At 43.3% G+C, this 27,258-nt stretch overlaps 1 protein-coding gene across 1 annotated transcript in view; it reads left to right on the top strand.

The window, feature by feature from the left end:
- Nucleotides 1-27,258, top strand: part of FRAS1 (Fraser extracellular matrix complex subunit 1) — a gene marked incomplete at its 3' end in the record, with an annotated part of 385,808 nt that overhangs the window by 318,491 nt on the left and 40,059 nt on the right. The window contains exons 48-56 of the mRNA XM_080924732.1: nucleotides 11,601-11,725; nucleotides 11,980-12,120; nucleotides 13,158-13,385; nucleotides 16,155-16,268; nucleotides 18,252-18,402; nucleotides 20,047-20,206; nucleotides 21,799-21,967; nucleotides 25,163-25,409; nucleotides 26,617-26,961. Coding sequence (XP_080780858.1) covers nucleotides 11,601-11,725; nucleotides 11,980-12,120; nucleotides 13,158-13,385; nucleotides 16,155-16,268; nucleotides 18,252-18,402; nucleotides 20,047-20,206; nucleotides 21,799-21,967; nucleotides 25,163-25,409; nucleotides 26,617-26,961 — 1,680 coding nt within the window. The remainder of the gene's footprint in view (nucleotides 1-11,600; nucleotides 11,726-11,979; nucleotides 12,121-13,157; nucleotides 13,386-16,154; nucleotides 16,269-18,251; nucleotides 18,403-20,046; nucleotides 20,207-21,798; nucleotides 21,968-25,162; nucleotides 25,410-26,616; nucleotides 26,962-27,258) is intronic.

Genomic DNA, 27,258 nt, shown 5'->3' with positions numbered 1-27,258 from the left:
GAGGAGAGAGAGAGAGAGAGAGAGAGAGAGAGAGAGAGAGAGAGAGAGAGAGAGAGAGAGAATGTTTTAGAAGCTCTGCTGCTCTTCAGGAAGCAAAAATGAACAAATGAATCCTCACATCCTGGATTTCTCTACTGGGTGGGATGAGAAACCTCCCTAGATTCCTGTAACTCAGGGAAGTCTAGTATAAACTTGGAATTAAAGAGTTAGAAAACAGAAAGTCTACACTTAGTAAGAAGACACATGGAGGTGGGCTCAGGAATGCCTTTAGAAGTCAGAGTTTCTGGAATTTATATCTGCATTCCTTTCAGAAATGAGAAAAGCTTGAGTAAACAGCTGCTGAGTGGAGCAGGTTCTCATATTCTAAAAATAGCAAAAGCTAAGACTCATGGGTAGTTATGGCAATATGGGGAGTCCTCCCAGCTGAGATAAATAATCTCCCTTTAATCTTAAAGACAAACAAGCAAACAAATAATCCCAGTAGACTTTTGAGCAGAGAAGGAAGTAAAGTAATAGAATGGAATGGGAGAGAGAAGTGAGACAGTGACCACGGCGAGGAAGGATCCACAATGGGCCAGCAGAAGACACTGCAGTGTCACCTGGAGAGCAGATGAGACAATAGCAAAGGGTGGACATGAGGGAGACAACCTGGTACCCTTAAGTATTGCTATGTGAGGTGGGAGATGGGAAGAGAGATGAGGAGAGACATTCTGGGGAGACTGTAGAATTTGGCAGCTGTATGATGTGAGGAGCACCAGAAAGTCACTGGGTAAACTTAAAGCCGAAATCACCATCACTTCTTAGAGGCGGTGACAACTTAAAAGGTTTAGATCTTTTAAGGATTTCTTTGGATCTTAAATTACAGATTCTTCATTCCACCCAGAGAACATCAAATCAGGGGACATAGTTGCTCCTCCAAACTCACCTTCTCCTTAGAGTCCGGCAAAGAGCAGACAAAACAAGTGAATCTGTGTCACAGATAGATGATCTGTAGGGATATTAGGAATGAAATGAGTATTTAGAGGATACAGGAAGAAATGACAGAAGGTCTCCCTACCAACAGGATGGCATTTGAGGGAAGCTGAAGACAGAGGAGTTGGCCATGCTGATGAATAAGAAAATAGGTTTGGCAGGGGAACATGTAACTGTCAATATCCTGAAGTGGGCTCAGCCAGGCCAATCATGATCAAGGTTCAGCAAATAGGAAAGCACTTTAAAAGGTAGAGGGGAAAGGTTGAGAGAGGAGCCCCTGCTTCATCCCAGGTGCTGGGAAAGGATATGTGGGATGTGTGTGTGTGTATGTGTGTGTGTCTGTGTGTGTGTGTGTGTGTGTGTGTGTGTGTGTGTGTGTGTGTGGTAGTAGGAGGAGCAGAAATGGATGCACAGACTACCTACGATTCCTCATGCAAATTAAAACAGGTAGCCTTCCCTTTTGTCCCAAAGTTCCTGCAGGAAGTATGCAGATTAGCAACCTCTATACCTTGGCTGCATGAGATATTTAATAACTAATTCATAAGCTAATTGCTTCTGCCAGAATTCTGTCAGGTTGCTGATTGTATCTCTGCAAAGATGAAAGGGCAGGCTCTTGGCTGTGGTGTTAGGTGACTGTGAGTGAACAGATTTAAAAAGCCCCAAGCTTCTTGCTAAGCTCTGCAGGGCGGGGGCACTAGCCTGCTGGTCAGTCCCAGCCCTTGCTTTCCTCTGACCCCATGCTGGTTCCCAGTCCTATGTGGTGGGGCTCAGGGCAGTTTCTCTTTTCTCTTTCACGGTTCTCAGACTTCAACTCTTGCCCAGACTTAAAATGTAACTGCTAAGGCCAGACTATATCTGCTTCAGGAGATAGCCACGCTCTTGCCTCCCCCTGGGATGGTACCTCCAGAGGCAGACAATTCCCATTTGACTTGGAGTGTTGCTTTCTCTGCTCTTTCTGGGCAGAATTAACTTCCTAACCCATGTCTTCTCTTATCTCACCAACATACCTTAATCTACCCCTTTCCAGTAACTCTATAAAGCCCCAATGCTCCTTACAATTGAGGTTCCCTACTCACTGTCACAAGGGCAGGGATCCCCAACACTCCCTCACTCTATACCAAGAGTCTCCCATTTTTGTATTTAGCCAGGATCCTCGTTCCCTGTTCTCTCTCTGCCCTCCAGTTAAAGAATCATGCATTTGATTATTTTTGAACGCCCATGGTTCCCTTAGAAGTACATGTAGATTACCTCATCCCCTCTCAACACTGCTAGCTACAGCTTAAACCAGAGCTTTCGTCTCACTAGATGAGCCTGAGTCTATCAATACCTGGAGTTGGGACAGGGCCAGTTCTCCCCTAGAGCAAATTGCAAGTACATTTAGGTGAGCACTGGGCTCCAGTATGTGCAAGCCCCTCTCGCTGGTTTCCATGAAATGGATGTATCACCAGATTGCCATAAGGTCTGATAGCAGAGTAGAACTGACCGTGATCCTAACATACACAAAAGAATTACATGAGCCTCTTGCTTTCCCCCCTCCTAGCTATAGGGAGTCATATGTCCCTGTCAACTGTGCAGAAGGCAGGCACAGTTCCCCCACTGCTAAGAGGGGGTCCAGTCCCCATGGAGCTCAGGTTAGAAGACCATCCTCTCACCATGGGCTCCTCCCCTATACCTAATAACTTTGGTTTTTCTTGAGAAATTAGAATCACGAGTAATACTAACTAGAAAAGAAGCTAAGCTACTTGGACAAAGAGACTCCAGAAATGCAATGACTTAAGCAAGAAATGCATTTTCTGTCACAGACTAATGCAGAGGTTTGAGGCAGGAGGTGGCTCCATTTCTGATTCATGGTGTAGCCGTAGCTGGCCTGCTGCAGAAGGAAGGGAACCAGGGGTTAAAAATCCCACGTACTTGTGTGTTTCACAAGCACTACAGGGTGGACAAAGGTCACTTTTGTGGAATGAAAGCCACACACAGCTGAGAGATGGAGAAAAGTGGAGCCTCTCTCTGGGCACCCAGCTGCTTACCCATAGTCAGAAGGTATAAGTAGTCACAGAGACTCAAGTGCTGTGAGGGTCAGGAGGAGCTAAGCAATCGTTTAGAGGACAGAGATGGAAGGCCATGTTATACGTCTTACAAAGAAATAGATCTGTCCCGAACCAAATAATTACTATGCGTAGTACTCTGTTGCTATTAATGAGAGACTGTGACATCCGGTCCAAAATCTATATCGTTGCCCTGATTTTAATTTTCATTTTCCCTAGAGTATGTTGATAGCATTGCAGCTCTGTCAGTCAGTAGACCACGCAGCTCTCCACCCCTTAATGATTTTATTTTCCTTCAAAGACATCAGAAACTATGGGATACCTGCTATTTCCAGCATATTTTAAAGAATCCTACTGGATTCCTTTTTCCAACACAACATGGCATCCTCAAAGCTGAACTGAGGTGTTGCTTTCTTGGCCAGACCAAGAAAAATCCCTCAAAGACTATGAGAATTCTTAAAGGTATTCAGGAGCCCAGTGAAAGGCCCTCTGCAGATGGGTCACAGCATTTATGTCACTGTGCATTGCATGGTTGTCACAGTGGTCTTTCCTCCATGTCAAAGGCACTTAGATACCCAACCTGAGAATTAGACAATCTCTCCAAATGATGACATCTTTGTGAGGTTGGAGTTTGACTCCTGGTCCACAGAGGTACCTTCCAGAGAAGCCAAGGGAAGGTCTAACCATCTGTGAGCATCAAAGCTTCTTGATTATGTCTGAAGCTTTGACTGAGGAGACTTGTTCACAGAACCTATTTCCACTTAGTCTCCGAATCACACGTGGGTACACTCATTCCCCAAGATTTTTAGAAACTTGTGTGTTTTTCCACCTCAAAGACCTCCTTCCTCTCAAGTCTTAAATCGAGCAGTTGACTAGCTCTGCTTGTGTGTATCTACCGGCTATGTGACGCTTACTGTTCATTACCAAGAACACTGTGGGCCTTTTAGGCTGAAGGGTTATTTGGTGCAGGGCAGATCCTATTGTTGACATTCTCTCTGGCTATTGTGAGCCCACAGGAAAAGGTCCTGTCCGAATGGTTAATTCACCACAGTCCTGCCATAATGCACTGCTTTCGGCCCTGTGCATGCTGCCAAAGCCTCTCTTCCCAATGGAGCTTCAATCAAAGCCCCTTTCCCTCCAAAAACCGTGAACCACCTTTCAAACACACATTGTTTCCCTTTCCTTACCTTAATTCATTACCATGCTCAGCTCTTGGCTTTTTACATTCATTTCTGAGCATGCTTATTAAAGTAGCATTTTGCCTAGAAAGTATCACCCCAACCAGATTTCATAGCAGGTGGACCACGGCATGAGAACTCAATAGCTTACACTGGTCATGAGTGTGAGAGAGGAGAAGATGACAGAGAGGAGATCACAGGGCAGGCTCAGCTGTTCTGTCTCAGGTCAGGATGGCTCCTGCGCTAAGACAACAGCTGGGTCAATTAAGCCCAATTTTATGTGTGCGTATGATCAGACCACTTGGGTTCCTCATGCTTCATTAGTTCATAGTCACACAGAGGCTGTTCTATGCACGGTCTCTCTTACCTAGTAAAATTGCAGGGAGGGTCCCCATCAGTTAGTGCCTAATTGACTATTGGCAGTGCTCTGAGCAGGGTACTGCGAACCATTGAGGTTATTTTTTTTTAATTTGTTTATCACTTACAAATAGTTCTCTTACTAGTATGCCTGCTCAATTTCTCCTATTAAAAATATTGCATAATTCATATGAGCTCAGACATGGTTACCACTCTACAAGACAAACAAAATCAAGTAGATGACCCCACCACCCACCATTTTCTTTGCTTCCCCTGATATGGCTTTACCATTTGAGTGTTAGACATGTCAAAGAATAAAAGAAGACATAATAAAGCTCTGCGTTGTATGACTTCCTTTAGCTTATGTGGCTCACATAGAACAGGAAGAAAACATAAAAAAGATTTTGGTGCAGGCTTTGTGATTTTTCTCTCTACTTTCCTGTTATATCAGTGACTGAGTGTCCTGAGGATGTGTTTAAAAATAATGATACCCAGCCCCTACCTGGACCCAAGGATAAAAGGCCCTGGAGGGATGGAGCTCAGATATGAGTTTCCTTTAAAAGCAGCTTCTGAGCTGGGCAGATGACTTAGTAAAGCACTTGGCACTCAGCATGAGGGCCTGAGTTCTCATCCTCAGGACCCACATAAAAGCTGGGCATAGTGGTGCATATCTGTAACCTTAGCACCCAAAAGTCAGAAACATGCAAATCCCTGCAGCTTGATAGACCAATCGGTGAGCCTTGGATTCATGGGGAGCCTTGGGTTCTTGGAGAGACATTGTTTTGAAAAAAAATGAATCGAACCTGGAGAAATGTCTCAACAGTTAAAAGGACTCACTGTTGGCCCAGAGAACCTGGGTTTGGTTCCCAGAACCCACATGGCAGCTGATGACCATTTGTAATTCCAGGTCCAAAGGTTCTGGTGCCCTTTTTTGGCCTCCAGAGACAGTACACACATGCAGTGCACAGAAGCATACAGGAAAAGCATCTATGTGCATAATATAACAGTAGCTAACACTGAAGAAGATATACCACATTGACCTCTGTGCCCCACATACAGCTACACACACACACACACACACACACACACACACAGAGAGAGAGAGAGAGAGAGAGAGAGAGAGAGAGAGAGAGAGAGAGTTTTCTTTAATACCTTATATTAATCCACTTTCTGTTACTATAACAATTAACTGAAGCAAGTACTATATTAGCTTGCAGTTTAGAAGAATACAAATCCAAGATGGTGACTCCATCTTCTCAGCTTGGTAAGGACTCCATTGGCGGGGTCACAGCTTGGTGGGTGTTAACATGTAACGAGCATGTGTGAAAAAGAGAGACAAGGAAGGGCCAGTCTCGTTCTTCTTGTAACAACAAACTCTTATGGAAGCCTACTCACTCCACAAGACCAGCAAGAATCTCCACCAAGTGTTACATCTCCAGCAATATAATCTGTTTATAGTAGGGTTCACCTTTTAAAGGTTGTCTGCTTTTCCAATGCCACTTCATGGAAGATCAAGCTTCCAATGTGTGAGCCTTTAGGCAGTCATACTTGTCCTGGTTAGGTTTCTGTCTGTTTAACACAAGCTAGAGTCATTTGAGAAGAGAGAGTCTTGGTTGTGGAAAGGCCCTGCTAGATTGGCCTATGGGCTATCCTGTGGGTCATATTCTTGTTTAATGTGATAGATGTGGGGAGGCCCAGTCCTCTGGGGATAGTGCCACCTCGGATCCTGGGGTCCTGAATGATTTAAGAAAACTGACCAAGGAAGCCATGTGCCTCTATGACCTCAGCTAAGTCCCCACTTCCAGGGTCCTGCCCTGGCTTCTCTGGATGCTGGACTGTGATGTACAAGGTGAACAGTCAGTTTCCCTTGATTAACACCCACCATGCTGTGACCCTGCCAATGTCACTCTTGGTCACGGTGTTCCGTCACAGCAATAAAGATCCTAACAAAGACAACACTCAAACTATAGCACGCCCTCTTGGGGTTCTGATTACCAGCTTTTGTGGTGTGTGTGTGTGTGTGTGTGTGTGTGTGTGTGTGTGTCTGTATCTGTCACACACACTCACTTATATGAGGAAAACGCCCTCCCTTGAATCAATATATTCATTTATATTTTTAAAGATTTATTTATTCATTTAATGTATATGAGTACACTGTTGTCCTCAAGCACACCAGAAGAGGGCATCAGATCCCATTACAGATGGTTGTGAGCCACCATGTGGTTACTGGGAAATGAATTCGGGAGCTCTGGAAGAGCAGTCAGTGTTCTTAACCACTGAGCCATCTCTCCAGCCCAACCAATATATTTATTGAATAATCAATTTGACAAAAGTGAATTTTTTGAAAGTGGGGATATATATGCTCAGATATGTTTTAGGAGTTAGAACAGGAACATGACAGAAGCCAGCTTGAGCCCAATGGATGGAAAATCCCCAGTGAGAGAGTCCTTTGAGAGGGACTCCTCAGAAGTAGTGCTTTACTAATGCTAGGCTCCTCATTCCCAGGGTGTATTCCAGGTACCTATTCCTGGTGTAAAAAGCAAGTGCTTCTTTCCCCCCAGTTTTGGAGGCCAGATTTCAAGGTGCAGGCGTTGTCGGGGTTGGGTGTCAGGGAAGCATCTGTCCAATGTGTGTCAATGAGCGGAAACACAGTTGAGCCCACACTGAAATGCTGTGGAGGAAATCAGAAGCAGGGACTTAGAGTTCCCATCCCCCCAGCACATGGACGGGACATGACAGAAACCCCTACCAGGGTGCTGAGTGCAATGGCTCCATCACCCACATCCCTTTAAGAAGGCAATTTTTCCAAAGATTCTTCCTCCGCCCACTTCCCTGACCTGGACCAGGCTTCCTCTAATATGTGGGCCTTCCAGGGAATTGGAAAAAAATGACAGGGTTAATATGGGTCCCTTGTCATGCTGCCAGATACACAGCTTAAGCCAGCAGGTTGGTGACTAAAAACACCTTCACTGGGATTAAAAGCCTTCAAGTATTTCAAACAACAGCTACCTGCTGTGACAGCCAGTATGGGACTGTGTTTTCTGAAAAACCTTCTTGCTGACAAGTTAGTAACTAGCCTCTTCCAACAGCCAATTAAAAATGGCTAAACTTGTAAAAAGAAGAAAAAGAATCGTGTATTCATCAGATATTATTATGTAACCAAATTTCGTGAGCTATCATAATATTTTATAAAAGAAAGAAAGAAAGAAAAAGGAAACGGCATAAAGAGGCCGAGAATTTACTCAGTAGTGCCTGCCAGGTGTAGTTGAAACTGGCTAAAAGAATTGGGTTCACCAGTCAGGGTGAGTGACTGGCGTCCATGAGGGACCAGTCGAGATGCATATTAGGGAGGAACAAAGACATGCACATGTGCACACACGTACACACAAACCCACATGTTCTTGGATTCCACATTCTATGCATACCTCGCTCTTCTCTGGCAGGTAAGCACGGGGCCAAGTCTAACAGTTGAGAAAAGAACGAGGCTGTGATTGATCAAGTATATTTGAAAAAGTTACCATGTATTATCACAGTAATATTTCAGTGGTTGACATATGAATAACACATCTGGTCCTACTTTTTTCTGTGTTTTTTATATCTGTCCTTTAGTAAGCATATACTGCTTTTATCCTGAAATTTTTATGAGTTTATGGGTGAAATCCAAGATGTCTGGGTGGCCCTTAGAGTTAGAACCGGGAGGCCGCAGCTTAAGAACTGAACTCTCTTGGGTTCCAGCCCCAGCATTGCGCTCTTCTAGCTACGTGACCTTGCATCAAAAACTTAGCTTGACTACCCAAGCAATCCTATTACCACATTATAATTCATTTTAAATGTCAGCACTATGCCCCACCCTGATCTCTCAGGGCTGTTGCCAGGTAAAATGTTCTTCCACGAAGTAAGCCAGAGTAGTTTTCTGTCCACCAGAGATACTTGATGTTCCTAGGTTAAACTGAGAAAGTCAGGCTGAGACCGAACGCCCCCAATCTGTGAGAACAGGACGAGGCTCTGTTGCTTTGGAAAAGCGTGTCTGCGCTGGTTTCCTAAATACACGCACAACATGAATTTCACAGCTGGAGATTCATCTAAACAGAATGAAAACAACGTATGCCCATACACAGTCAAGAACACATATTGTCACAGTAGGCTTATTTGTAATAGATAGCCCAGAATAGAGGTAACCCAAACATCTATCAATGGGTGCAAACAGAAGCAAATTATGATATGATCATTGGGTAAAATGAGAATGAATATTTTGTAAGGCAGCAACATGCTTGTGTGTATGTGTGTGTGTGTGTGTGTGTGTGTGTGTGTACTCATGCACGTGCAAGGTGAGCAGAAGGCAGAGGTCGCCATCAAGTATCTTCTTCAATCACTTTCTGCCTTATTTTGAGATAAGGCTCCTCATTAACCTTGGACTTCATCAGTTCAAGCCAGCAAGCTTCAGCATTCTACCTATCCAGTCTCCAGCCCTTTGCCTCCAGGCTTCTTGCTGCACGTCACTATTGCCAGTTTTTACAACCTGAAAAAACAAACCCAGTTCCTCATGCTTGTGTAACAGGAACATTACTAACTGTGCCAGGCTCACAGCCCAGAAATAAACTATCAATGCATGTTAAACTTCAAAATATGAAGGGAAGCAAGTACGAAAGAGTACACAATGTATTTCTGTACATGTTCCTAGGCTGGAACCACGTAAAGGAGAGAAACATACCAGCTAAAGTGTAGTAATGGGCCTAATTCATGATTAGCTGGAAATGAAGCTGGAGTAGAGAGAGGGAGATGGAAGGATTGTGAGCTGTCCATGTGAATACCTTTGCACTGATGGGTCTGTTCACTACTTTGATTTCGGCAGTCTCATTGGAAACTGACCATTACAGAGTTGTCCATTTCAAATATGTATAAATCATTGTGTGGTAGTTCTAACAATATGCTGTTAAAATCATCTACAAGTTAACTCAATTAAATCATTTTAAAAAGAAAAAGTGGGAAAAGGTCCAAGCCCAAAGTCCAGAGCCTAATTCCCAAGAGGAATTAGCCACACTCTTAATCAGCCATCATCAGACTGAGTTGCATCAAGGGGTCAGGGACTTGGGTAGCCAGATACCTGTAAAAGTCTAAGAGAGTATTTTCCCATGGAGTGTGATCCACAGCAGGAAAAAGAGACTTAAATTTCTCAGTGTATCTCATGAGAAGTTATTAAATTTTATCTGTGTTTATGTCTATGAGGTATATATACTTGTTCCTGTATATGTGCATACATCCAGATACTCTTTCTTGCTTGTGTGTGCAGAAAGCAGAGGTCAGATGTCTTCCTTAAGTATTTTCTACCCTATTTTTTTGAGTTAGGGCCTCTCACTGAGCTTGAGCTCTTGGATTCAGTCAGGCTAACTGGTCAGTGAGCTTCAATGATCCACCCGCCTCCATGCCTCTTTACCTTGGGTATAAATACGTATCACCATGCCCGACTCTCACATGAGGGCTGGGTATCCAAACTTAGATCCTCACACTTGTACCACAAGTGAGCTGAGCTACCCCGGAAGTTATTAAAGAATGGTGTGGACTTCTGTCCAGCCATAAGACAAAGCTGCAAAGACAAGAGTTGCATTTCTTCCCTGTCAAGAACTGATGTAGCAAGCACTGAATATGAAATGCCTCATCAGAAAATTAATGCCCCGGTAGTCAGAAGGCTCTTACATCTGGTGACAAATTCCAAATGATGAAGACACAGATGGAAGCAGTATGGGTTGATTTCTCCCTCCCTCCCTCCCTCCCTCCCTCCATCCATCCATCCATCCCTCCCTCCCTCCATCCCTCCTTTGCTCCCTCTTTCCCTCCCTTTCTCCCTCCTTCCTTCCCTCTCTCCCTCCCTTCCCCCCCCAAAAAAATAAAGTGATACTGATATCACCCTTAAACAGTTGTCAGTCAAAGTGGAATCTATTGTAAAACTTAATACTGGTTTTTACCAGGGTTAACAGTGAAATGCAATAATTCTTAGCAAAGGAATGTCAGGACCAGAACAAAAGACTAAAATAACTAGATCTCACAGCCCAGAATCAGAAAGTCAGGACACTATATCAAGCTCTTGTTTTACTATTCTTGTGATACCAGGGCTCAAAAATAGGGTCTAATCATGCTGGGAAAATATGCTACCACTGAACTATACTCCCACCAAGGCTAGCCTGAAAGTCACTATGTTACTGTGGATGACTTTGAACTGGTCTCTACTTCCCAAGAACTATTTCATCCCAGTAAGCTTTAGTCTGGATGCTTGACTATAAATCCTTGTTTTCCTAAGACACAAACAAGGACTCTAGACTTATTTGCTAAATTGGAGGCATTTGAAAACAGAGGTAATTTGTGTTTGAAGAATCACATAATTATTTTAAATTGTTTAAATTTTTTAATTTTAAGTGATATTTTTATATGTCGTCTTATTAAAGGATACTGTTTTCTAAGTCATTTTCAGTTTGATATAGGATGATTGTTCAAACCCAAAAGTCATGCAATAAATCTTATTACTACCTGCCTGGCTCAAATAGCATATGAGAAGCTAGGATCATAGACCTGAAAGTTGGAAGCAAACAGCCTTGAAAGATGCTAAGTAAAATTCCGGAGGCTGGGATGATTCACCTATCCCATAGGCATACTGTGTATAGTTAGACCTCATAACTTCAGAGGATAGAGGCAACCCATCACACAACATTTAAAATTAGGGCAGTGTTTCAAAACGATTGTGAAGTAATGGGAAAATGTAAAATAGAGTTTGGACAGTAAGACTCTAGATACCCTGCAGAGATTTTAGCTGCATACGAGAAAGAAGAAGACTATTGAATACTTGTGCTGGTGCCATGGCTAACAAAGGTCATCGAGTTAGCATGTACTACCAAAGAATGCATTGTTACAGAAAGGCAGTCTACAGATTGCACAGGGTCCTTAAGGACAAAGCATCAGCCCTATGTGTAAGAAACAGAAGACTCTGCACTGAGGACTGGCCCGGAGGGATTGCTAGTGCTTTGACATCCCTTTTGTCTTTCTTGTCTCCCATTAGGAATCCAGATTAGTTCCTTCACTCAAGCTGACCTGACTTCAGGAAATGTTCAATATGTCCATTCTAGTGGGACTGGGAACCAATCAGACACCTTCAGCTTCGTGCTGTCTGATGGCTTGCATGAGGTAAGAGGCCCAATTGTCTATCCTTGGGTGTGTCAGTTCCTAGATTTCTTTATTGAGGGGACTGGGCAGACACACTGGAGATGAGAGGTCATCATGATCTTCTGCTCTTAGCCACAGCACGGGAGCAGCCCCTGACAGCCATGGGCTTTTGAGCCAAGAAGATTCATTTATGTCAAGGTTCCTTGGGAGTCAGGCATGTCAAGAGCAAGGGTGTTACTGGAGACAGGTGCCCCAACTACCCGTTACTGTTCTAGGTGACACAGGCCTTCTCCATCACTATTCACCCCGTGGACAATTCACTGCCCCTTGTACAGAACCGGGGCATGCGTGTGCAAGAGGGTGTGAGGAAGACCATTACAGAGTTTGAGCTGAAGGCAGTGGATGTGGACACAGAGGTAAGTGGCTCCCCTGCATTCTCAGGTTGAGAAGACACAAAGCTGCTGGCAGCTACTGTGTTTGTGATGTACCCCAAGAGTTATCTCCATTGCTGAGGGTAACACAAGACCCCCAGAAGATGTCAACATGGAAGGTGCCTTGGCCTTCTGGGAAAAATTAAGTTAGAGATCAAATTGCTTTTCAGTTCATCCCAAAGACCTCAGTCCATTCACTCTCACACCCCTGTGCATGTAACAAGCTTCTGTACGTACTGGGTTTTATTATTATCCCAGGAGAACCAGATACGTGGCAGTTTACCCAAAGCATTTATTGTTTTTAAGTGGATGGGCATTTTCTGTTCCTCTGTACCTCTCTTTCCTTTTCACCTCTTGCACCCAGACTTTTTTTTCCTGGTGACGGATCATCACAGTTTGAACAAACTCCAAGACAAGGCTTTGTCCAGAAAAACATGGCTGACTGGGAGCAAGGTCTCCTCTCAAGAGGTTGCCTGGGTCATGCATTGAGCATGTGGACTTAACTGGGCTTTCACAAGGCTCACTACCGTAGTTACCTATTAGATCCATGTGCTCCCTTCTTGTGTCCCTGCTCCCTTCCTCACCCGTGCTCTTGGCAGATGTCCATTGCTTTCTGGGTTATAGACTCTTCTCTAGATGCTAAAGGCAAAGCTATGAAGAAAACAAAATATGGCAAGAGTTTATAACCTTAGACCCTTGATTGGAGTAAGAGACAGAGAAGAAAGGGAAAGAGAGAAGGAAGGAAAGAGGGGGCAGGGAGGGGGGATAGGCACTCCCAGCCTTCCCATTTCCTTTTAGTCCAGCCTGAACCATGACGCATGAGGAAAGCAAACATAAAAGCTTTGTGTTTTGATGAAGGCTCTAAGACACACGTCCAGCTTAGTTGAGAAAGAAGGTGTTTTCTCTCACTAGCTTTGTTGTTTCTATAAAGAAAATGCAGGCTGTACTTCACGTCTTCCTTAACCAGCTCTTGGCCATCACACACGCCGCGAGCTTGCCTCTTGCTTTTCTCTTCCTGGCAGGCTGAGTCTCTCACCTTCACCATCGTGCAGCCTCCACGCCACGGCGCCATCCAGAGAACTGCCAGGGGGCAGCGTTTCCAGCTCACTTCCTCCTTCACGATGGAAGACATCTACCAAAACCGTGTCAGCTATAGCCATGACGGCAGCAACTCCCTCAAAGACCGATTTTCCTTCACCGTTTCCGACGGGACCAACCCCTTCTTTATCATTGAGGAAGGAGGAGAAGAGGTGAGGGCTGCTGGTAGAGGAGGCCTAGCCAAGCTCGCCAGAGGCCTCACGGGGATCGTTGCACAGAATTGAGTGCACTGTCCCGGGGCAAGTGATTTCTCTTAAGTATTGGTTTTTCATCTATAAAATGCGCACAGTCATTGCGCTCTGGTGCCTTATCTAAACACCAAAGGGGACAATCCTGATAGAGTGTTTGAATGCTGGTGAACCCCAGTAAGACAGGGTGATCATCAATGTCACTCTTTGTTTTTGAGTTTTTCTTCCATCTGATATTCCTATATCATATGCCTCTACAGTTTGTCTCTCTCTCTCTCTCTCTCTCTCTCTCTCTCTCTCTCTCTCTCTCTCTCTCTCTCTCTCTCTCTCTCTCTCTCTCTCTCTCTCTCTCTGTTCTAAGATTCCTCAGTCCAACCAGAGTCACTGAGAGTCTCTCGCTCTCAGAGGACTTTTACCAGTTTGAGTCCTGGCTCAGCCACTTGGCTGACTGTCTTTGAAAGTCATGTCCATTTGAAAGCGTCAGCTTCCCTATCTATAAAATGGAGGTGGTACCTCTTCTAAGTACGTGAGGTCCTCGGCCCCTCGGCAGACCCACAGGAACATCAGAAAACCTCTACATTCATCTTCATCATTACCATTTTAGGACCAGCCTGTGTATTCTATAAGATTCTTTGCTGTTGAGGTTGAGCAACTTCACGGATTTTCTTCTCCCTCCAAGATTGAGGGACGAGGAGCTGGGGAGGTGATTCAGTTTGGAAGTATTTGATATGTGGTTATAAGAATCAGCTTTTAGTCTCCAGAACCAATGTGAAAAACTTAGCATGGTAGTGTGTGCTTGTAATCTCAGCACTGGGGAGATAGACTATTCTAATTAGCAGTCCCCAGGTGAGCTACTGAAGAACACCTGAAGTTGATTTCTGACTACATTGAGCGTGCGTGCCACACACACACACACACACACACACAAACTCCTTACCCACTGTCTTGTACACCATTTGCTCAGTTCATTAACAGAACTCACCATTCCATAACCCCCCTGGAGTAACTGCATCTGTGGGACACTCCAGCACCCCATACCTATGTCTGGCTCCACTGAAGCAGTGTCGGAGAGCATAGTGTTCGTAGCACGCTCCTCCAGGACAGAGAAAGGGTCTTTCTAGCTCCCAGCGAGTTTCTTCCCTGGTGGTAGATGATTACACTCCTGGAAAGGATATCATCCTGTGTCTTTTAGAGACATAGAAGGTCATCCTGGGCTGGTCATCACGTCTGCCGTGGCTTTTGAGATTCCTCTGCCTTGCGTGTTTCTGCTCTATCTGTTCTGTGGCATTGCCTGGCAGGCTATCATTTCGTCCTTTCTCACTGTAGCTGCTTCTGATTGGCTTGACTTTCAAAGGAGAAACATAAATCAAGATATGTCAGCAATAGCTACCTTCTTAAAAACCTAATGGTCAGAGCAAGTCTTCTGAGGCACCATGTCATTTTAAGAAATGGAAATTGTGTAGAAGGTGGGTTGTTGAAAAGCTAGTGGCTCATTGCCCTGTGCTGCAGCTGATACACACTCAGACTCAGCCAGGATGTGTGTATACTGTGTATAGACACCTCTCTCTCTCTCTCTGAATAGATTAAAGTGTAAATTCCCTTTCACCATTCATTCCCATAAAAGCTTGATTTCTTCTACCTCTTACCCACCGAGAGAGTGCTATTCTTAAAACTAACAAGAACAAAACCAGGGAAAGAAAGGGAAAGGGAAAATCCTCTGTCCTCAGAAGTATCCCTCCCTGTCTGAGCTGGCCCCACCTGGAGCCTTCAGCATTAACATTTTAATGATGCTGTTTGGCAGTCTCTGATAAAAACTTTAACACAAGATACTGAGAGGAAAAGTATCTGTGTATTGTTTCATCTTAGGCAATGGGGTTTTCTGTAATTAATTTTTAAAATTTGTGCACAGGGTAATTGGTTTCCAGCACTTTCATGTGTGTTGTTTTTCCGCTTTGTTCTTTTTCAAACTTCCCACTAGCCTGGCTTCCTCTCTTGGATGTCTCTTCCCCAAAGGTACCACCGTCTGCTTTTCCGTGACTGACATGCATTCCAGCACCCTTTCTTGTTGCCCCCTTCCCCCAGACCTATTCCTCTCCTCTCATGGTCCTCTTTCTACTTCCATGTCACCTACATAATTTAAAATGTAGACCCTTATATGAGAGAAAACATGCAATATTTATTGTTCTAAATCTAATCATTGTGACATCCACTAAAGAAGGCATAAGTGAACCCAAGCACAATGGGGCATATTGGTAGTACCAGCTAACGGGATTGAGGAAGGAGGATTATTTGAGCTCAGAAATTCAAAGCCAACCTAAATAATGTTCATGATACCATATTAACACACACACATGCACACACACACATACACACAAACACGCATGCACTCATACACATGTGCACACACACATGTGCACTCACAAAGGCATGCACTCACACATATACACAAATGCACACATGTGTGCACACACATACATGCACACATGTAAAAAACGTCTTTAGCAGTTGAGGTTGAGCAGACACCCTTGCTTTTTGTTTCTATGTCTGTCTTAGACTTACCCTGTCGGTCACCACTCTCCCTGAGGTCTAAAGGCAGTTGTGGCAAGAGGTGAAAGCTAGCTGTACTTTATCTCTGACGTGTGCACGGAGTTTGGGAATTGCAATGTCTAGGTACAGTGTCTTCTGGGAAACTCCAGCAGCAAGGACAAGTGTTCTTCTGTCTCCCCCTTACAGATCATGACAGCAGCCCCTCAGCAGTTCCTTGTGGACATCCTCCCAGTGGATGACGGCACCCCTAGAATTGTCACCAACCTGGGACTCCAGTGGCTGGAGTATATGGATGGCAAGGTATGTCACATCCCATCTGCCATATCCTTTGCTCAATGCTCAGGGAAGGCTAATAAGTCCTCATCATGAAGCTATTTAGGAACAGAATAGCAGCTTACCCACTACTCTTGTGACCTGACTTTCCTAAGGTAGGTGAACCCAAAATTTTGGTTAAGATTCTCCGCTTATTAAATTATTAGGATCAGTTAGCTTGTTATATTAACATAACCCTACAACTCTAAAAAAAGAACCATCCCCCCAGTAGAGCAGGTCAAATAAAAGGATCATTTCTTATTTTTGTGCCACATTTGATGTGAAAGTGTTGGGCCAGGACTGTACTTAAGGCCTTACTGCTGTAGGCTCTTCACTGTGATGGTACCACCTATCGCTGAGCCCCCGCTGTTGAATCCACAAATTTCTTCAGAAATGAGTCAGTGCCCCACCTAAAAACAAAGGCTAAAACAGAAGTCCAGGGTAAGAGACTTCATTTCCAGCAAGAGACACAGAAATTAAATGTATCATATCCACTTACTTTGTTGGCAAGAAATTTGTCAGATGAGCACAGATGTTTCACAGGAAGCTGAGAAATGGTGTCTCGGGCTGGACAAGCAGGTGCTCATCTAAAATTCTCAACTTCTGGAAGAGACAGTGGACTTTAGGGAATATTAAATGCTTGCCCCGGATAAGAAAGGAGCAGAGATCTTGGTAGGCAATCTTCCTCAGAGGACTTCTACTCCAGAGATTTCTTCCCCCATCTCCTAGTTCCCAATGGGTCATTTTAAGATACATCTCATCATCTTGAAGTGATAGCAAATCAGCACTATACCTGCATCAGCATCAGCACATGTATGTTTCTTCCTCCCATTTTAGAATGGTGATCAGTGATATTCTCCCTGTGCCGTGGCTCTCCAGCCTCACAGAGCTGATTAGACAGCTATGGGTCTAGCGATTGAACTGTTGGGTTTCTCAAAATAAATACGATGGAGTTGAATAAGTGGCACGGTCAATAAAGCATTTCCCACACGGGCAGGAAGATGTAGGTAAAAAGTTGGTCACACTGGTACATGAATACCTCCATGCTGGAAGCACAGAAGTGAGCAGATCTCTGGACCTCACTGGAAAACCAACATAACATGACTGTTTCAGGTTCAGCAAGAGATTCTGTGCCACGAAACAAGACGGGAAGCAACTAACAAAGACACTAGATAGAAATGGATCTCTGGCCTGTGCATGCATATACCTAGGCAGTCTCACAAGTACACACACGCACACATTCACCCCAGTGTAAATTCTTCTTACATACCGTTTGACTTTTTTTTCCTCAATATTCGGAGTCATTATTTTCTCATTATGGCCAGAATAATGGCATACACAGCACACCACTGTACAAAGTACCAAGCACTTTAGAGACTGATGGAGGAGGGTTCCAGTTAGAGGCCAGCCTACATTGCACAATGAGACTCTGTCTTAGTAAATAAATGCATAGTAAAGTCACTAATGATGTCTACTTTATGAAATCCGAAGGCTAACACCCCACCCTTCTCTGGTTAAACCCGATAACATAGAGAATGGCTCACCACTTTCTTTTCATGGGTTTCTCACCTCATTCTACGTTGACTGACTAAATGAGTACAGCATATCTTAATCAACTTGAGGATTTTCAGCGACTCTCCTAAGGTATAAGGCTTAGCCATTTTGGTGTATTATACCATTCCTCCCAAGTTCCCATCCTCTTTCAAAGCCGAACTGAAAGCCCCTGCTTATTTCCACATAAACTCTCTTGCCGCATTGGCCTTGTGTGGGAGCTTTTCTTACTTTGTGGAAACTTCCAGGGCAGAGGCTGGTATAGTTTCCATTCTCAGGTCTCTCCCATCCTAACAGGTTTTTCTGTACAGTGAACACTCTCGGTAAATCACTGTGGAAGTGAATTAAATCTGAGTCAGAGGGTCTTGCTCCAGCTTAATTCCCACCTCAGGAATTAACTTTAATGGGTTTCTATTCCAGGCAACCAACCTGATCACCAAGAAGGAACTGCTGACCGTGGACCCAGACACTGAGGACTCACAGCTTACCTATGAGCTCACCGCAGGCCCCATGCATGGCTACGTGGAAAACAAGCTGCAGCCAGGGAGAGCTGCAGCCACCTTCACCCAGGGTGTGTTCTTAGGAACCTAGGAAGGGAGACATGTTCAAATGCTTCTTTCTCATACTTTTGCCATGGTCACTTCCTGCTGCTTTTTTTTTTACAAATGGATCATCTAGTGTCTAACCACCCACCTTGCACATTTTACTTTTTCTGAATTTTTTTCCAGTCACTCTAAACCAGAGAAATCCATCTTCACCCGTGCTCCCTGCCCTTGAGTTAACCTAGATTTTTTTTTTGGGGGGGGGGGAATATGTAGGGATGCTTGAGATTGTTTTTTTTAAATATAATTTTTTGTTTATTTATTTATTTAATGTGCATTGGTGTTTTGTCTGCATGTGTGCCTATGTGAGGTTGTTGGATCCTGGAGTTACAGAAACTGAGCTGCTGAGTGGTTGCTGGGAATTGAGCTCTCGCCCTCTGAAGAGCAGCCAGTGTTCGTATCTGCTCAACCATCTCTCCAGCTCCAATTGGTTTTCTTTTAAGACAAACAACAGAGAGGCTGCCAGAATGAAAGATTTGTGATCTTAGGAAATTTACTGTTTTATTCTCTAAGGGTGATGACATTTTTTTTAATTGAAGAACTTTATTTAAAAAACAAAGATAAATGTACAAATTTTAAGCATTTTTGCATAAAAGTATACAAATATGTTTTTGTCATTGCTTGGCTTTTTTTTTAAGGTTTGATAGTGTACATTAAGATCTTACAAGTTACAAAGGGTGATGACATTTAAAAAAAAAAAAATCTCTAGCCAAGGGGTTAAAAGGTGTTCTGTGTGTAAGCTGCTTAATGGAAATATTTTCCTTTTTGAATAGCACAGAGCAGGTAGTTTAGTAGTCTCATATAAGCTTGTCGCTCTTCTCCTTTGGTGACAGGTGTGATTGGGTAGTGACACAAAACTGGTCCCTAAGACCCACGCTCTGCATTCCCTCCCTACCCCATTCTCAATTCTGTAGAACTGTCTGTGTCTTGTTTGTGGGTTGTCATTGTCAGCCTCAGCTTTATTTATCAGCACATACCCTCTCAAGTACTTTGGGGGAGTGGGACAAGATTGATTGATTGATTGATTGATTTAATGTATATGAGCAGTCTATCTGCATGTACACATGCATACCAGGAGAGGTCAACAGACCTCATTACAGATGGTTGTGAGCCACCACATGGTTGCTGGGAGTTGAATTCCCGGACCTCTGGAAGAGCAGCCAGTTCTCTTAACTGCTGAGCCATCTCTTCAATCCAGCCCCCATCCCCAAAGCACCTTCTTTAGAAGGAATTTAGGCGTTTGAACCTATCTACATAGAAGATGAGGTAAAAACCTTGTTTCTGTTAGCTTTCAGATTTGCCTTTCAATGCTATAGAGACACACTCACAGTCAGGAGCTTTCTGTCCAGACCCCAAGAGTCTCCTTTTACAGAGCATAAGGAGGAATTCTGTATATAAAGATGGGTGTATAAAATAAACAATTGTAAGATGTCTCTTTATAACTAGTAAGAATCATTTGTTTTTAAGACTACTACACTTTTTATAGTTTTGAAAATGAGTTCCTATAGCCCATAAGAAGACTAGACTCACTTTGTTAGTCTGGGAAATATGAGAATGTCTTACACCTTCACACTAGTTCACAGTGGATTTCAGGACTCTATTTTTTCTCACAGAGCATGTGAACTTGGGGTTGATTCGCTATGTGCTATATGAAGAGAAGATCCAGAAAGTGATGGATAGCTTTCAGTTCCTGGTGAAAGACAGTAAACCCAATGTGGTCAGCAACAATGTCTTCCATATCCAGTGGTCTCTTATCAGCTTTAAATACACCAGGTACTATTTTTATTGTATGCTATATGTTGAGAAATAAATTAAGCAAGTAGAGGACATTAGGGTGAAACACTTTAGAAGGCAGATCCAGTCAAGCACTATTGTTGAAGATAATGGCAATGATGGCGGTGGTGATCATAACAGCAACTAAAATAATTGTATGAAATATTGATTAGATGATATAATCTATATACAAGGCATTAACTTAATTCATCTTGTTTGCTTGCAACTGTGCAATTACGATATTCTCTTCTTGTCCCTACAGTAGCAAAGCAGTCATGACTGACAGAGACTGAGTTCCTTGCCCTTAGTCATCTAGCTAGCCAAACCATAAGACAAGATCTTAACTATTCTCCTTTAATGTTTCTGTTGAATATTCTTGCTTCCATCTCCAAGTTGCAGGAGATAATCCAGTAGAATTTATAGGAAGAGTGGAAAGTAGACCTTCAGGTTGTGTTTTCCCAAGGCTGCTTTGATTGTCAGGCTCTGTATCATGCAGGTGGGCTTTTTAAGATATTTTCCTCACCTACTGGAGAGTTGCAGAGAGCCGGGAGTTGTCATTTGGTAAAGGTGATGTACAGGCATGGTCCTGGTTTCTCTAAGTTAAATTTTAACTTGGGTTATTCTAGAATAAACACTTTTTATGTCAGCATTTCAGAGATTCACTTTTCTAAAACATCAATGTCTTGACAGTTCTGGTGTGGGTAGAACAAATGACCCCTAAATACAGATTCCCTATTCATAACCATACTCACAATAATTAGAGTCACCCCATAAAATACATGTTTTGAGATTTTGTTTTAATGATCTCTTAATTCTATCGCTTCCAAAAATGAAACAAAGTGAGTAAAAGATGTCGCTCTTGTTGGCAAACCTCATAAGCAATGGACAGAAATGGGATAGTGACAGGCAACAGTGCTCACTCTTTCAAAGGCCTTTTGCTTAAAACACTCAATACAACAAGACACACAGTGGTGTCCAGTTCATGGCGGTCTTTCTGTGGCTTTTCCAAACCTATTCATTATACATTAAGATCATAAAGAGAAGTAGCCTCTTGATACCCCCAGAACAAATCCTACAGTTGGGCTGAGGCCCCTGCCTGTACTCATACGTCATGAAATTCTGTTTACAAATCTTTGTTTCCCAGCCTCACACTCAGAATCTGCCCTGGGTCAATTGCATGCATCCTATAGACCTGGCTCAGTGGGTTTTGACCCAAGCTAAGCCACTAACAACACTGCCCACAATGTCATCCTTAAGACCTCCCTGGTCTCTTCTGGTGACTCTGCAATCCTTGGAGAGGTTGTCTGTCACCTCTCAGTGTTTGGAGTTCCTGTGTAAAGTTGTAGGTGACTCTAGCCTCCTCCACAGTGAATAGGTGGCACTCCTTAAGTCCCTAGCACCCTTGTTTGCGGGCATTGTGACTTGATGGTAAGCATGTTTCATCAATTTATATAACTTTTCGAATGCACTAAGCTGCCTGTCCTCTGAGGTCCCTGGCTCCTGTGACCAAACAGCAGAGATAAGCACTGAGCAAGTGGTCTCTTCATGGCCCCAAGATAGACTTCCAGAGCCTGACTTTTGTGTGCCTCTAGCTATAACGTCAGTGAGAAGGCAGGATCAGTCAGTGTCACTGTGCAGAGGACTGGGAACCTGAACCAGTATGCCATCGTCCTGTGTCGAACTGAACAAGGCACAGCCAGCTCCAGCTCCAGAGTCAGCCCTCATCCTGGACAGCAGGACTACATTGAGTATGCTGGCCAGGTAGGTACGAAAGGACAGCTATGGTGATGTTCTTTCCTTTTCCACGTCCCTGTCCATCAGCAGCCTTCTCAAGAAGTTGCCCTATATTCCCTTCCCATGGTTTTTTGCTCTTTAGTATCACTAACCTGCATGGAAGTGCCTGCCAGGGCATAAATTGTCATCTGGCTTCTAGGTGTTTACATTTTGCTTCATGACAATACCTCAGCAATGTATCGTGTTCTCAATTCTTGGTGAACTCACTCTTCCTCTCCCTTCTCTCTGCTTTGAGGTAGGGGAGAGAATACATAAGCAAACCAGTTGGAAAATGATTGGGAAAGAATAGATCAGCTAAACCACTTCTGGGCATATACCCAAAAGATGCTCCAACATTTAAGAAGGACACCTGCTTCACCATGTTCATACTAGCCTTATTTATAATAGCCAGAAGCTGGAAAGAACCCAGATGTCCTTCAACAGAGGAATGGATACAAAAAAAATGGTACATTTACACAATGTACCACTCAGCTATTAAAAACAATGACTTCATTGTTTTTAATAGGCAAATGGATGGAACTAGAAACTATCATCCTGAGTGAGGTAACCCAGTCACAATAAACACACATGGTATGCACTCGCTGATAAGTGGGTACTAGCCCAAAACCTCGAAATACCCAAGAAACAATTCACAGACCTTATGAAGCTCAAGAAGAAGGAAGGCCAAAATGGGGATGCCTTAGTCCTTCTTAGAAGGGAGAACAAAACACTCACAGGAGGAAAAACAGGGACAAATAGAGGAACAGGGACTGAAGAAAAGATCATCCAGAGACTGCCTCACCTGAGGATCCATCCCATAGACAGCCACTAAACCCAAGTACTATTGCTGATGCCAAGAAGTGCTTACTGGCAGGAACCTCATATGGATGCCTCCTCAGAGGCTCTGCCAGAGCCTTACTGATACAGAGGAGGATGCTTACAGCTAACCATCAGACTGAACACAGGACCCCAATGAAGGAGCTAGAGAAAGGTCTGAAGGAGCTGAAAGGGTTTACATCCCCATGGAAAGAACATTATCAACCAAGCCCCCACCCATCCACCAAGAGTTCCCAGGAACTAAAACACCAACCAATGAGCACACATGGAGGGACCCATGGCTCCAGTAGCATATGTAGCAGAGGATAGCATTGTCTGGCTTCAATGGGAGGAGAGGCCTTTGGTCTAGTGAAGGCTCATTTCCAAGTGTAGGGGAATGCCAAGGTGCTGAGGTGGGAGAGGGAGCATCTTCATTGGAAGCAAGGGGAGGGGGAGGAAATGGGAGGGGGAAGGGGATAACATTTGAAATGTAAATACAGAGAATATCCAATAAAAATGATAAAAAAAAATAAGAATAGGTGAGAGGTGACAAGAGGGGGGCTTCAAATAGTAAAATGGACAGGAGGGAGCAGTGGCTTGGAGACAGGGCCAGAAGGCAGACATGGAAGATGCCACCCTTTGCCATGAGAGTGCGGTCAGAGAGAGTGAGACATTTTATGCCTGAGCTACAGGGAAATTTCCAAGTCTCTTTTACCTCCAGGATGTTAATGAGAAAGAAAAGGGTTAGTGGGAAGGAAGTGAAAAGGGGAGGCTACATATCAACGGTAGAGTGCACACTTAGCATGAATTAGGGGTGGGGTGGATAATTAACACCTTTTCTCCTATAGGATGCAGTGCTTGCATTCAATGGGTATTTATTTCTTTTTTTTTTTTCAAATCAATTTTATTTTAGAAGTTAACTCTCTGTAAAGCACAGTGGGCTTTGTCCTTTCCAGAGTTCAGGAATCAGCCAGATTAAGCAAAAGCCTTTTATGTCCAATAGGGATATTGAAAAGACCAGAGAAGATAAAGAGTCTTCAGAAATGGGATGTCACATTTTCCAAGAAAAGACAAAGGGCTGTCAGTGTGTTCCACATCTTAAGGAAAAATCTAATGAGTGCTTTGCTTTCTTGGGGGCATTTTAAAATACGGAGATTAGGAAAAGCTCAATTTGATCAGTTGATTAGGTATGCACTAATAATAGTGCCTGATTTAAATTACGTGTTTTTCAGATCTGGGTTCCTTCAAGGCTTCTGACTAGTTCTTTTTTTTTTTTTTTTTTCTTGAACCTCACACAGTCTGTGAGTTGTTTCTGGGGTGTTCGGAGCTTTCTGGGGTTAGTATCCCATTATCAGTGACTGCATATTATGTCTGTTCTTTTGTGACTGGTTTATCTCACTCAGGACGATATTCTCTATATGCATCCATTTTCTTAAGAATTTCACTAAGTCATTGCTGACTAGTTCTTATATATATTTAACTACCTCAGTTTATACAAACATCAGGGCAAGGCCATTTCCCATTCCTCCAGTTTGGACAAGTACCTATCTCACCTTTCTGCTTGAACAGTTTATCCTCATCTTATTCATTCCCCCTCCTCTGCCTCTGCCTCTGCCTGCCTACCTCTGTCTCTTCTCATCCCTTCTCTTTTCCTTTCATTCATTTATTTATTCATTGATTTTTTTCAGACAAGGATATAACCAGGACAATTCTCATTACATTTACAGTATGTGCACACAAAATAACTTCTCTGTTTTGTGCCTACTAAATTCATTCATATTATACTTCTAGTCCATTTTATAGCAAAGGGTTTAGCCAAATATGAAGTTAAATTAGCCTAGTGTGTTAAGTGACATTTTATGAACTCAAACACAATTATTCAGTGCATCAAGATTCTCCTGTTAATTTTTAATCATATACACAATATAGGCATGGCAGTGATAGTATGTCTGTCCTGTGTGCTGCTTTAAAGTATCTTAGCACTTTCATGATAGAGTTTTAGTCTTCCTAATAATAGTATGGAAGAACTATTATTATGAATTGATTAAGTACCCGATGCTCATAAACTTTCATAAACTTATCTACTTGAGAGGTAATTAACACCTGAAACACAGATCTTCATACTCCACACAAATCATTCTTCCCCACATTACTAGTCACCAGATGTAGGACAGTTCTTTGCCCTTCACATTTTTATACAATACATTAGCCTCAGTCGCAAACAAAGAACAGGGAGAGATATCTGAGTGCTTTAGGCAGGACAGCAGGAGTTGGGAATGAAGGAACTCAAAGACACCATGGGGTTCTTTGCCAACTCAAGTTGGGAGGTGACACACAGCTTAACTCCTTTTGCTTCTTTTGTGACAGGTGCAGTTTGATGAACGAGAGGACACAAAGTCCTGCACCATCGTCATCAATGATGATGATGTATTTGAGAATATTGAAAGTTTCACTGTGGAGCTCAGCATGCCAGCCTATGCCCTGTTGGGAGAGTTCACCCAGGCAAAGGTCATTATCAATGACACTGAGGATGAGCCCACATTAGAGTTTGATAAGAAGACCTACCGGGTCAACGAGAGCGCTGGGTTTCTGTTTGCACCCATCAAAAGACAAGGTCTGTTGTTGCCCTGGGTGACAAGCATCTATGCTAATAACTAACATCCATTGAGTCTCTTCCGTGTGCTGAGTGCTCAGGCTTCACGTTAACTCCTTTATATACTTTTAATATATTAACATACTGAATCCCAGAACAACTGTAATGTTGAGTTGCCACCTGAATGGGGCCTTATCTTCTCAGTGCATGTAGTTAGAGCTCTATTTATTCTTCAAGGTGAAGTGCAGACTAGTTAGATTTAGCCTTGCTAATTATTCATCAACTCTGTCTTTTTAATCAATCACCCATTCCATAAATTATTTACCAACTGTGATCAAGGAGAGAAGTTGTATTTGGAGGGAAGAACATATACTTAAAGATCCCCTACCTGTATGGTGAAGTACAATGTTCAGCTGAAAAAATGTTCTCCCTTTGGGAAATAAAGGGCAATATTTGAAGGCTGGACATTTAAAATAAAGACTTTATGGGTTTATGACATGCAACTTTAAGTGCAAAAGGCTGAAATCCCTCCCAGTCCACCTGAGTGTAAATGATAGTGTTGATTTTCAGTATTGAATCTGCTGACAGGGTATTAGTGAAATAAAGACTTCGGATAGCAGGGAACCTTAGTAAATCCACTTGGAAGACAGGCAAGCCCCACTGATTGCTCTGGGTCATCACACCAGGCCTACAGCAGATTGTCACCAAATCTGGGGCAGCACTAACGAACACAGTCGTCTGTGTTTTTATATTGCTTCACATTATTTTATATTGCTTTGCAGCGTTTCATCTTTCCTTTTTTAAACAAGCCTGTGTCTCTCGGGGAATTAAAGTGCAGAAGTTTCTTCAGGAAGGCAGTGAACTGAACTCATCACACTAACGTCAGGACACAATGACTTTGCTACTTAAAGTACCAAATATGCCTCTTATCCTTCCACCCGCTGTGGTCCTACATGGTGGGCAATGAGTCTTGTGAATTAACAGAGCACAAAATCTACAGAATAGGAAATCCATTTCAAGTTATTTGGGGGAAGTATCTGGGGTATATTAAATCCTCAAGCGGTTTATACCCCAGGCTTAATAGAAACTGCAGTTCAGGAAGGCTGCCTGTCAGAGTTTGAGCAGAAATAGTGACAGAAATAGTCAGAGGGAAAAGCTTATTAAGTTAGTAGAAATCTTAAAATTGGAGAAACACTCATTCATAAGCTTTGCCTTTCTTGCACTGCAGGAGACTCAAGCAGCACCGTGTCTGCCATTTGCTACACAGTCCCCAAGTCAGCCATGGGAAGCAGCCTCTACGCGCTGGAATCAGGATCTGATTTTAAGTCCAGAGGGAGGTCTGCTGAGAGTCGGGTGCTATTCGGACCTGGTGTGACCATGTCCACATGTGATGTGATGGTTATTGATGACAGCGAGTATGAGGAGGAAGAGGAGTTTGAGATAGCCCTGGCTGATGCTTCTAACAATGCCCGCATCGGAAGGCTGGCAGTGGCCAAGGTCCTCATTAGTGGTCCCAATGATGCCTCAACCGTGTCCCTGGGCAACACAGCTTTCACCATCAGTGAGGATGCAGGTAATGGAGAAGAGTCTCTCTGGGTTTTTATGAACCATCTTCTGATCCTTCATCCCAGGTTCCTTCTTATGTTTGACAATGTCCTTAAGACATGGAGAATGTCATTCCTTAGTAGCAATATCGTTGGTCTTGAACATTATATGCTTCTGGGCATCAAGATCAACAATGGTAGGTAGTGAAAATACTTTGCTTGCTCTGATTGTTAATGGCAGAGAAAAAACTGACTTGGAGCAAGCTTCATGGTCTGACTTTGTGGCCTAGAGGATGTTGTGCTAAGCATTTTGGCTTGTGCAGTAA

This window comes from Micromys minutus, assembly GCF_963924665.1.
Source record: "Micromys minutus genome assembly, chromosome: 11".
NCBI lineage: Eukaryota > Metazoa > Chordata > Mammalia > Rodentia > Muridae > Micromys > Micromys minutus.
This window is presented reverse-complemented; position numbering and strand designations above follow the sequence as displayed.